The sequence below is a fragment of the Aphis gossypii genome, chromosome 1 (assembly GCF_020184175.1).
Source record: "Aphis gossypii isolate Hap1 chromosome 1, ASM2018417v2, whole genome shotgun sequence".
In the NCBI taxonomy this organism is placed as follows: Eukaryota; Metazoa; Arthropoda; class Insecta; order Hemiptera; family Aphididae; genus Aphis; species Aphis gossypii.
The window spans coordinates 78,746,467-78,759,220 of record NC_065530.1 but is presented as its reverse complement, the minus strand read 5'-3'; the positions used below and the strand labels follow the sequence as shown (position 1 = coordinate 78,759,220).

Here is a 12,754-nt window from a genome sequence, read left to right as displayed (position 1 = left end):
AAACGAAAATTATTTTCATCATAGCAATGAGCGACCTAAATAATTTGTAAAAATAATAATAAAATGAAACGGAAACCCAATTCAAAATTCTTAACACTAATCGATAATTTAACATTACATCTTGTAAAATATATTATCAGTTAACGACTTCAGCACTGAATTTAATGCTGTAGGTAAGTGCCTGCATGTTATACTTACTCGTATTTTTATTATTATATATACAGGTAAATTATTTTTAATAAATTACATTTTTTCCGAGATTTGTTCTTATTGTTTACTTCTATATAACGTTGTTTCTGTAATTTTATACCATTTACAAAAATCTGTTGACTACTCGTTCGGTGTGTTTGATTGATGACAAATTAGTACCTAATTACAAATATTTATTTTTTTGTTCTTGACATGTAATACTGGTAACATATCTTACTTGTAGATGTAATATTGAATTTAAATTCATCTGGGACATAGAATTTCAATAGTATCATGTGCAACCGATTTTGAGGAATGCCGTAAAGTGCGTCATTCAGGGTTAACTCGAGATGCTAAAAATATTGTACCTACTAACGCTCGCAACATCGTCGTGAACATAGCGCGTGACGCGCCAGAGGTTTAAAAGTACTCTGAGAAGATGTCAACTATATTATTATATTCTTGAATTATAATCAAAAGCTATCTTCTTTAAAGCTAATCAAGAGGACGCCAAATCCACACGATGTAGCTGTTTCGCGTCTTAAAAGAGAACAAAATGAGAAATTTGTGTTCAGCAGTTTAACACGTTTTTAGGCAAGTTATGAGTAACTACTCGCATGGTAAAATATTACAATTTAATAACGCTCGTAATTCGTTTATAAATAAGAATATCATAAAATATCCAACAAGAAAACACACTTCCATAGTGTTCTTACTTCTATTACCTTTGATCAATTAATTCGAATATATTTACGTTTACAGCACAAAATTGGACGTGCTAAACACAAATTGTCTTTATGTCATACGTTTGTAAGTCAAGCAACACGTGTGGGCGTGGTCTTGTAATTTTAGTCGCTGCAGCATCGGACCGAGAATTTAGAATTTTATGACACTGTTATCGCCGCCCGCGTGTCATGGGTCGTGACGTTTATGTTTCGTAAGACGATACGACAACGTCGCGTTTATTTCTCATTTTTTCATGCATTACTTACAAATGAGGCACATAATAATAATAATATATATTATTTATGATACGAATAATTTTTTTTTATTTATCTTAGTGTCAATGAGTATTATATATATATACATATACCGAGAAAAGTGTCCCGTCCTAAAATTATTATTACGACATAATATTATAATATAGTTTTAAATTTAGTACAATAACGTATATTTACACATGCTAAACATTAACGTGAAATACCTACATACATTTTTGTAACCGAGTATTACAAACATAGGTATGCATCAGTTATAATATAATAAAATAATAATAATAATAATAATATGTTCTTTGAGGTACAAAGAATCGCGTTACGAACATAATCGATGCAGCTGCAGAGTTCTGCGACGCACCAGAACGCGAACTTCAGTCTTTATTTTTGGTTTTCAATAAATGCGATTTGGTTTTTGCAAAGAAATTGTCCATCAGCGTTTTCTGGTGCTCCAACAACTTTCTCGTGTGTTTTTCCATCAGTATGTTTTGCATTTCCCGATCTCTCCGCCAATCTTCTCTCAGGACGTTGATGGTGTTTTCCAACGCGTGCAACTTTTGCAATACGTGCTGTTCCGGCGTACCTTCCGTCTGCGTTTCTACGTCGCACGTCTGAATGATGTCGACTTGCGGTTCGGCCACTCTGTAGAAGTCTGAGTCCATTTTCATGTCATCCATGTATTCAGTCTTAATACCCTCTACGGTGTCGAGTCGTGGAGGAGAATCTACGACAAAACACACGACATATCGTGAACTCAATATTATAATAAGTATGTTATAGTTTAATACCTATAAATGATACATCACTTATAATGGCAGTTAATTTAATATGCAAAACTCGATTTAGATTATGCGATGAGATTCAACTCTTTTCGAGAAACTATACCCGAATATATTAAATTATGATTCATATCTTCCTAACAAAAAACATACTATACGCATTATTTAAAGATTGCAAAACAATTTAAAATATTAAAATATTTAATTATAAAAATAATTGAATAACACATATTATAATATACTGCAGTATAATGATAATATTTTAGTTTTTAAGTATAATTATTTATATAATACTATTTTGTTATAATATAGATAGTTTAAACCTGCAGGGTGTACTAAGGGGGTTTTGGAGATACCCATAAAAAAATTATGTTTTTATTTAAGTACGCTACTAATTTAAACTAGTATTACTTACAAACACCGTCTTAGACGAAAAACATATCTTTATGTTTTAGAAATAACAGATTAGGTAATTTATTTCAAAGAAATTGATACATTATGTTGTATTTTTTGTTAAAACTCCGGCAGTTAAATTCATTGTAGAGAGCAATATATTCTTTAAACTCGTTACATTTAAGTTTACGAAGATAAAGTGACGGTCTGTGGTTACTGTCATGGGGAGTGAAACTTAATTCATGGAATTATTTTACAAGATGTCGTAAAATTAAATAATACAGGCATATTAATTTATTAAACTTACTCGAAACAACTTCACAAAGGTAAGTCATAGCATTGCTTGGTTTGCAGCTCAATACTTCGTGAAGCAAATGAAAGTACGACATTCTTGAACTCGCAGCACCGTTTTTATCAATTCTCACCAACTCTAATTTGTAATCTTGTTTCAAGTGTTTCCATTTGGTTCTCAGTTGCGTCGCATCTCTATTGAAACCCGCAGCTGCCATTGGTTCAACTAGACTGGAATAAAGATCTGAATTTCTTTTTCTAAGCAACAAATAAAATAATAGGTAAATAAATAAATAAATCATAAAAATAATATATTATTTTGATTTAATAATAAATATACTAGGTTTAAAATGTTTGCTGTTAAAGATTTAAAACCATAAAAGATATCAATTACTAAAAATTAATAGTAATATAATTGCCAATGCAGTTAAATACTGTGATTTTTAAAAAAAAAATATTTTATTGGTAATTTTGGAAATTAAATATTTCAGTACATTTACCATGCATTAAATTTTTATTTTGTTATCGGTGCATGGTTTACTACTATGTTATCATTACTTGCATTATAGATATAAATAATTTATAAAACCTATTTATGATTAACTAATAATATGAATTTATTATCAGACATCTTGTTTGATGTATATAATGCAATAAAAAATATAATCATTTAATAAAATATGATTCGCATTTTCATTAATTAAATTGCAATTTAATTCTTAAAATAGTTAATTTGATTAGCAAATGTAGGTATATACATGTATATGATAAAAAAATGATGTAATACACACACTATTCTTATATGCGTATTATATTAGGACGTTATTAGACCTGTTCAATTATTGAATATTAGCATACTTGCATATGAAACATATCTGGAATCATTAAAATACTCTTGATACCATCGTAATATTGTATAATGGTCAGATTTAACCTCGTTTAAGTTAGAAATTATTAAATGTATTTGAGTAGTTATATATATTATTATAAAACATGTTATTTATGCTCTATCAAACAATCAGCTTAAAAATGCAAAAATAAATGGAATTTTTTTTTTTTAATAGGCATATTTTTGTTGGATGACTAAATAAGGAGGTTCAACCGGTTTAGAAGCAAATTTGATTGTGACATTCCATTTATTTATAAAAATCTACTCGTATAATGTTTAAAACAAATTCAAAACCAACTCAATACTTAAAAATTTAAATCAACTTAAAATGAAAAAAAAAATAGAATTTCTATTTTTAATATACAATAGCTTACTCATCTCATTCTAAATTACAATTTTGAATACAAATTTACATACTGTCAAACAACTTTTATAACATAAAATAGTTTTAACAGGCTCAATCATCGGCTTTCCCTTACCAATACCGATAACACTTTCACTTTATATAGGAGTATAATTATTGATTATTGCAATATTGCTTTCACGAGTAAATATTAAAACTGTTGTCTTTAAAAAAACAGTGTTTTTTTTATTATAAAACAATTCAAAAATTATTATTTAATTTTCAAATAAATAATGCAAAAAGTAATGATTAAATCAAGTATTTCGAGTATTCAGTATTAAAAATAAACCCGTCAATATTCGATACAACGAGATTTAGAAATATACAATTTGAGTATACAATATATTATATGTAAATAATCTAGCATATAAATAGAATGAAATAACTGCTGTAGTGCTGTACCAAATCGTTTATGATTAGTGGATATTAATCTTTACAAATCAAATAGGATCAATGTATTCAAAGCAAATTAAATTTGCGGTTTTTTTTAATCAATGAAATAAATAATACGAATCATTGATTATAAATAATAGTACCTATTATTATATTATTATCTATTTAGTATCTATACCTATTAGCTTGTATAATGGTACATCGTACATTTATTTCATTTTATAAGATTATTGGTATGAAGATGGTTTACAAAATTTGATTTAAAACGTGTTTATAACTAGAAATGAGCACATTGTACAGATATACGACAAGTTCTTCCCGGGATGTAGAAAAATGTAGTCCTGTCCAGTCTGAGAACGAGCAAAACGAAAAAAAATATGCCAGTCTTGCTCGAATGAGCGCTCAGATTATAACTGTATATCCGGTCCGGACTCGAAAATAACAAACCATGCAAAACTCACGAGAAATGGAAAGCGCTTACAGTGGCCGAAACAGTAGAACATAAACACAAGGACACTACAGTTTATAAAAATGTTTTGTGCAGCCATATTTTGTCAGGGAAATTCAATAAATAATGCATTGAAAAAATAGTAATATAGATACTAAAAATTTAAGCAGGACAAACATTATACAAATTGTGTGCTAATCGAGTTAATTTATAAAACACAATACGTTGGTAAGCTGAAGTAAAACTCTAAAGATAGGTAACAGTAAATTAATTACCTACTCATAATATAAATTTATTAAATACATTTTTTAATACGTGCATTAAATTAATTGTGGATTGATACATGTATTATTACATATATAGGTATAACAAATTATCTCTATAAATTGAGCTTTTCTAAATTTTTTATAAAAGATTACCTATTATGACCTAACCTTATAGACACATTAAACACTTTAAATACTAGCTATGTATTGGAGTTTTATTACTTTTAGATATTTAAACGTGTGCCTTGAATATTATGCTACCTGTATGGTATTTTTATATTGTTTCTTTTTCAAGTTGGTGTTTAAAAAAATATAATTTATGGGTACATAATATCTACTATAGTATACTACATTAGTCCAATGTATATGTATGTAATATTCACACAAACATGTAAGTATTGTATAAATTATAAATATATTTATTAAATTATTAAAAGCTTGTCAGTAATAATTTCATTTTATTATGTAGGTATTTGTGCAAAGTAAACAATACATATACTTATAGTCTAAAGATAACAATAATAGATTTTTGTTCACACGGGTAAGTAGATATTACCAATAATTTTTTTCTCTATTAGGCAGATCATATTATACTTCATAATTTATAAAAACAACTTTTTGATCTTTAAGTTTCATACAGGTACCTATGCATTTGACATTAGCATAATATGAAATTTGAATTTGCACAATTTAATTGATATAATTACAATTTATTTATTGTTGGATAATTACAGTTATTTATTGTATAAAATTCATTATTAATGTATTCAATAACGTAAATAATAAATTACATTGACTTAACAAGCAAATGGTGTTGAAATTGCACGTTCTTATCGTATCACATAATAATAATAAGTTACGTATTATACTGACTATACAAGCCATAATATTATTATCTTTAAAGTATTTCCTCTTATTAAAAGTAAATAGAACATCATTGTAACATGGCAGTCAAAATCAATTTTATACTGATATAGATATATTTAGTTAAATAATCTTATAGCCATATGGCATAATATATACATTGAGAATAGTATGTATTACCTGATTCAAATCGCTTTAATTGAGTACCTACACATACAAAATATAATATACTAAATATCGAAAAATATTATTATAGTATTATATAAATAATAGGTGTTCCTTATATGTAAATGAGATTACACACTAGGTGATTCGAACGCGTGCTCTGCGTTTTTAGTAAATATGTAATGGTAATTATTGTAAATTTGGTTAAGGATAATTGATTATAAATAATACTATAAGCTCTGTATGCATATGCTCTTGCTCTATATCAATGGTAATATGACTAATATGCAGCTTTATTCAGAGATTAATAATGAAAAACTAATCAATTATTTATGAGTATTACTGTATATTTTCTAAAGTATGTTAAATTTTCGTTCATAGCTTCTAAGTATACAAAAATTAATTTGATGGGTTATAAAGATAAAATATAAATTGTTTGATATAAAAAAAGTACTAAATAGAATTGATATTTTAAATTCTGCAAATACAATTCAAATATACAAAACAAATACCTACGATAAGTTATTATGCCATTTATATTAATATTGTTAAGTGTAATAACCTGATGAAAATTGTGTCAACAACAATCTGTAAGCCAATGCTTATTGCTTAATGTGTAGAGTTAATAAATTAACAGACGTGTACTTGGCGATTTATACATACAGTATATGTTTTGAAAGTGGTATCTTACCACGAATCAAGATACAACTGCAAATTGGTATGATCAGACCTCCTTAGATATTATATTTATCCTTAATCTGATAAAATAGTTAAAGTTTGAATAACGATATAATTATCTCTTTATGTATTTTATTCATATTATTTAGTTTACAATTTACATAATATTTGATGACTTGTAATTCTGTAATCGTTAATTTTAATTTTAAAGCCATAGTCTGTAAAAGCTCTTTAGAAAAGAAAGGTTTCGGTAGATCTTATAATATTATTTAACATTAATTCAATTAATTATCATTAAATTACCCTTTTAAATACAATAAATATTTAAAAATATAATTTGTTATAGGTATGTTTTTCTGTTTATAGCAACTTTTCTTTCATGTAAGTAAATATTACAATTAATTTATACACTATTAAAATTATACGAATTGAAAATGTTAATTAATATAGGTAATAGCAATACAATTTAATTAAATATTTATTCAAATTGACGTGATTATCCTTGGAAAAATTAGTAAGAAATTTAGGACAAATAGATTTAGACAATATAAAATTGCAAATACATTTATACCTGCTCAATAATCGGAGCTTGAATTAACTGAACTACGAAATCTGAATTTAAATATTTTGAAAAAATGTCTCCAGATATAAGATTAAGTGTCAATCGTACATACTCGTATTATAATGTCCGAGTGTTGTTGGATTGTACTTATAAATTGAAATTTTAAAATAATAAACACAATAACTTATCTTTGTAAAACCTAAACAATAAGTAATTATAAAAGTCAATAAATAAAATGAAGTTTTAATGAAACTCTATCAAATAACTATACTAAGAGAATTTATCACAGCTCAACATGTGATACCCTAGCTCCACGGCGAAACCGTAATCGATAAAGTTCGCGTGTGGACTACTGGACTGTGGATAGATGTACAAAATCGGTGTGTTTTCTTGATCGACAGTGCATAATTTATTCAATCTCACACCCGAAATCTAGTAAAAATATGTACTTACCAAATCAGATTCAAGCCCGTTACTTAAAACCCCCCCAAAATAAATTAAATTTCACTTTCTGTAGGATGTAATTACTGATCAACTGCAATATTTCAAAAATAATTGTTACACTATTTGGATTTTATCATGTATATAGGTCATGGTTTATCATATTATATCCATGCGTTATCTTCTTACGGAATTCGATGCAAATTCTTTGGTTAGTAGTTAAGGTACCCATGTGATATTACAGTGCATTAGTGGCATTATAGCAACAGATCTCGTGAATAGTGCTTTTATAGATCATATAACCATTGACCATATCATCATACTCGTATTAACCGAATCATAAATATTGATCTGCCTGTTGATAACATCGCACGCATTTTGTGTACGAAAAATATCTAAGTACCAATTCCTGTTAAACGATCGAATTTATGGTAACACGTGGTCGTAATAATATAAATACCAGCAAGAAAATCTGAAAATCTGATATCAAATACTACCAACGTTCGTGATTGGTTGCTCGTTATTAAATGATTGTCAAAACACTGAGTTAATGCATGATTTTTGTTAATAATCCCGACATAATAATAATATGTTCTTACCATTCTATCGCATTATATTGATTTTTATAAAATACATGTCGTATTGATATCGTAGTTGTATTTTGTTGACTGAAATTATTTCTTGGAATTTCGCAAATCTATGGTCCTAACAATCCAAGATTTCGGTGTTCGATTTGTGTACTACGTATTTATGCCAATATTATAAATTATAATATTATTATTATTATTATTATATTATATTAATATTTATTTTCATCATCATTATATTATAAGCTTATCATCAAATGAACTAATTAGGTATAATTTTTAATTATTTTCATCAATAATCTTATGATTTTTATGTGTACCGTGACAATAATAAATTGTATTCAAACTAAGCTTTATTCTGAAAGTTCTCATTCATCGAATGGACACAAGACGTTAATAACTAATCAGCGGCAAATATTTTAACTATTTTTAATTTTTCGGTTTTTAATCCTACTTGTAAGAAATAACAAGAAATTTAAGGATACAGAATATTTAGATATTATGTAAGACACTTGTGTTATGTTAATTCTGATGTACAAATTATAATTTACAAAAGGGAATGTGAACAGTTAAGTATGCAAGAAGTAATATGTATATTGTAAATTATATTAGACTATTAATACATTAGTTTATAATATATTCATATAATATCACAAACGATAAAGCGCTTAATATTTGCGATTTCAATCAAACCAATATTATATGGTGTACAGGATAATACGTTATTAGTAGTTAGTACGACACAGCCACCTTCACTGTTAGTTCAAGAACGAAAAAGATTTTCATAATAACTGATAAATTCTTGTCGTGTATCTTGAATAAGCATTTTTATTCATAGTCAGAATCGATATATTAATATTTAATTACTCCTTGTTGTGTTTGCTAATTTTTGTTAAATAAGTGATGAGAAAATTATTATAGGTATTTTAATTATTACAGTCAATTTTATAATTAGAGTAAGTAATAAGTATGATAAAATCAATGCCGTCATCGAAAACAATTATAAACTGACGACATGTTTTTTTAAATTCCTTGATTTGTAATAAATTTAAGTCAAAATCTAGTTTTATCCAATAACTTTGCATCATATTTAAGATGTACCTACTATTTAAGATTAATCACCAAACGAATACTTAAGTTTTCAATCGCACGTTAAGTATTTAGTAAAGATATTTAGCGCTATATCGATTAGCGATCAGTGGTATTAATAGTATTGTTTTCATGTCATTTTTCCACCGGCTTGTATTTTAATTATATTTACCCGTGTACTAAAGCGTTACATTAACATTTAACACTGCACCTAATCGGAGTGACGTAAGTATAATTTTACACAATACCTAATAATATTATGATAATGTCATACGCCACTTATTTACGTATTATACATAAGGAACTAAGCAGCTTAGCAGCATATCATATTGGCAAGTGACAAGAGTACATGAATATTCATGTATTTATAGTGCACCATTGCAGCGTACCTATATTATTATAATAATTGGTATACATTACGACTATATAATGACATACGTGTGTGTTGTTACAACTCGTATGTTTTCTATAATCTGTATTATAGTATACAATTAAATTCAAGAAACTATATTGATTATTGAACGTTAAAATCCGACTGCGCTTATCTGTAGCAAACGTATCGACTGCAGTGCGGTTCTGTGATATCTACATATGTACAAAAATATATTTATAAATAAAATTGCGGATATACATTATAATATTTACAAACGGTTTATTGCAAAACCCGTAAACATAATATTATTATGAATGAAAACGATACTTTAACACGCGGGAACAACGTTTCATTTCCTACAACACGTAACTATATCGTTTGATTCAATCGCACAGTAGCCAAACAATTTTATGTTTTATAACAATTAATACTTTAAAATGTTCAAGTATCCGGATGTGACACATTATTTTTTGTTTTTGGTGGAAAAATAATCTGATATTTCTTTTACGTCTATACAAACGATTACGGTGCATGATTTTATGGTTTTCTATCATCAAGAAAATTATTGTTTAGAAAAATAAAAACGATTGAAAACGAACTGTGCCTACTCTACGCCAATAAGTGTCAATAATAATATACTCTATACCAGTAGTAGGTTAGGTGAAACTTTCGAAAATTTTGGGGGACCCGATCGCTGCTGTACAATTAACACCGCGGCCTTCCGGCATAATCGTTTTTAAGTATTCGCTTGCACAGTGTGCGTGTAATAACAAATTATGACCGATAAACATCGACGCATAACGATCGCGTAGGAATGGGAATAATATTATACGATTACACGACATCGTTGCGAAACGCCGACGATCTACCCAAACGTCGGTTTCGTCATCCACAGCGCCACCGGATCATAATATTATAATAAGTAGGTGCCTACCTACCGACATCGTTTACCTACTGTGCGATCGAAAATTTCGTTTTTTTTTTCCCCCCCGTGTCCCGAAGTCCCGTCTACCCCGCGTCGATAACCCCGCCGTGCCAGCACCCCAATCGCCGTCCGGTGGTAACTATACCACCGCCGTTACGTTCGAATTTCCGATCCGGTGCTCGGGACGCGTTTTGCGCGTGCGCAACACGAACTGCAACGCAAATAATAACAATAACAACAACAACGACGACGACGTCGACTTACTGCAAAAACGATATAGTACGATTGCGTATTGTCGTCGTATCGTTAACGATATAATATCATATTATACAGGTACCTAAATTAAGTATAGACGTATAGTTAAGTTACCTCTTGCTGTCCAACATGTTGGTCATGCCCATGTCGATGATGAGCCTGATAAAGTGTTCGGTCTCCCGGTCGGACCATATGTACCGTTTCTTGACTTCCATGGCGGCGGCGGCGGCGGCGGGGGGTCTGCTTTTTGGCGGGCTTTTTCACCGGCCCCGGCTGGGTCCGGGGGGCTCGACGCTCAAGGAAAAACGCACGCGCTAAATAAAGAACCGCGCGGTACGTAACGCGACGCGGCGGCGGTCGTCCTCGCACTGGTTCACGCGCGTGGGGCCCACACCGACGGGCGACGGCGCGCGGTATCGAGCTGGCCGGCTCGGTCCCGGCCCCGGTCGTGTGCACGCGGAACAGCTGCCGTTCGGCGGCGGACGGTACGGGCGCGCATGCGCGAGCTCTGGTCCCGCCGCGTACGTACGACCGCCACTGCCGGCCCGCGCGCGTGCGTGCGTCGCCGTGTGCGTGTGTGTGTGCGTACCGGACGGCCGCTCGTGTCGGCCCAGTTTCGGGACAGCCACCGCCGCCGGTCCCCCCTCCACCCACCCTCTCTCTCTCATACCGCCCGTCCGGCGGCCGTCGACGACCACTCGGTTTTTTTTTTTTTAATGCTTCGGGTCACACCGTCCCCACCGCCCGTCTCCCAGCTCGCCGGCGTAGAGGTACGCAGTGACAGCGGCGGCGGTAACCGGAATCGGGACCCCAACGGACTAGGATGACGGCGGCGGCGACGGTGCGCGCGCACGAGCGTGTGTGTGAAAACGAATTCTTTCCACGCGATATTTTAAAATAATACGTTTTGTAACGAGTCGTAGCCCGTAGGTAGGCAGTGTTGTTGTTGTTGTCGTCGTCGTCGATAATTTTCGGCACAAATCCGTATCGACGATAATAATTAATCACTGACCACTGTATTGTGTAATAATTATTTTTAACGAAATTCGTACGTCGCCCGCGAGTACGATAAGTTTTGACATAATAATATTAATGTTATGCCACATGTGTGTGTGTGTGACTGCCAAGTCCACGCGGTGTCGTTTGGTATTTTTATTAGTGTTGTTCTGGTCACGAGGGGAATCGGCGACGAGGGGAGGGCTGGGGAGGTTACACCTCGCGTGTCGCCGCGGCGATTATCTGCGACGACGTGCGCGCCGCAATATCAAAATCTTTATGACGTTGTCGCAATTATTATTTTTGCATAAAACGTCAGTCGAGTATTTCACGATTAGGCGCTTCTGCCGAGGATGGCGATCGTCCAATCGACCATAGACTACACGTGTGCTGTGTAAATTCGAGTAATAATACATAATATTATTATCATTATGTTTCGTGTAGGTAACGTCGTGCAATCGGATAAAACCCGAATTCGGAATCATCAATTCAGATCAGATGATGAATCAGTCGAATCAGGACGAGGCGATACATGCGTTTTTACAAAAAAATGTATAAATAATCGACTTGAAATTTTAAAACACGTAACAACTAACAAGTACATTTAGGTATACTCGTATAAAAATTGTATCATATATTATTTAGGTTATTGGGTATAATATTAAATAAACATTTCGCGAATTCGCCTATAAAATAAAATTATAAAAAACAACGGTCTATAATGGTAGCAGTGTGATAACTATTAGAAGCTTATAGAGCCACAGTTATCAGTT

General features: G+C 31.2%; 1 protein-coding gene across 1 annotated transcript; it reads right to left on the bottom strand.

Annotated features, from left to right (window-relative positions):
* Positions 1 to 1,211: 1,211 nt before the first annotated feature.
* On the bottom strand, positions 1,212 to 11,540 carry LOC114125371 (uncharacterized). Its single transcript, XM_027988987.2, has 3 exons — positions 11,100 to 11,540; positions 2,664 to 2,905; positions 1,212 to 1,908 (listed from the first exon to the last, which is right to left on the bottom strand). The coding sequence occupies exons 1-3, from the start codon at positions 11,198 to 11,200 to the stop codon at positions 1,559 to 1,561; spliced, it is 693 nt and encodes a 230-aa protein (XP_027844788.2). The 5' UTR covers positions 11,201 to 11,540; the 3' UTR covers positions 1,212 to 1,558.
* Positions 11,541 to 12,754: the final 1,214 nt, after the last annotated feature.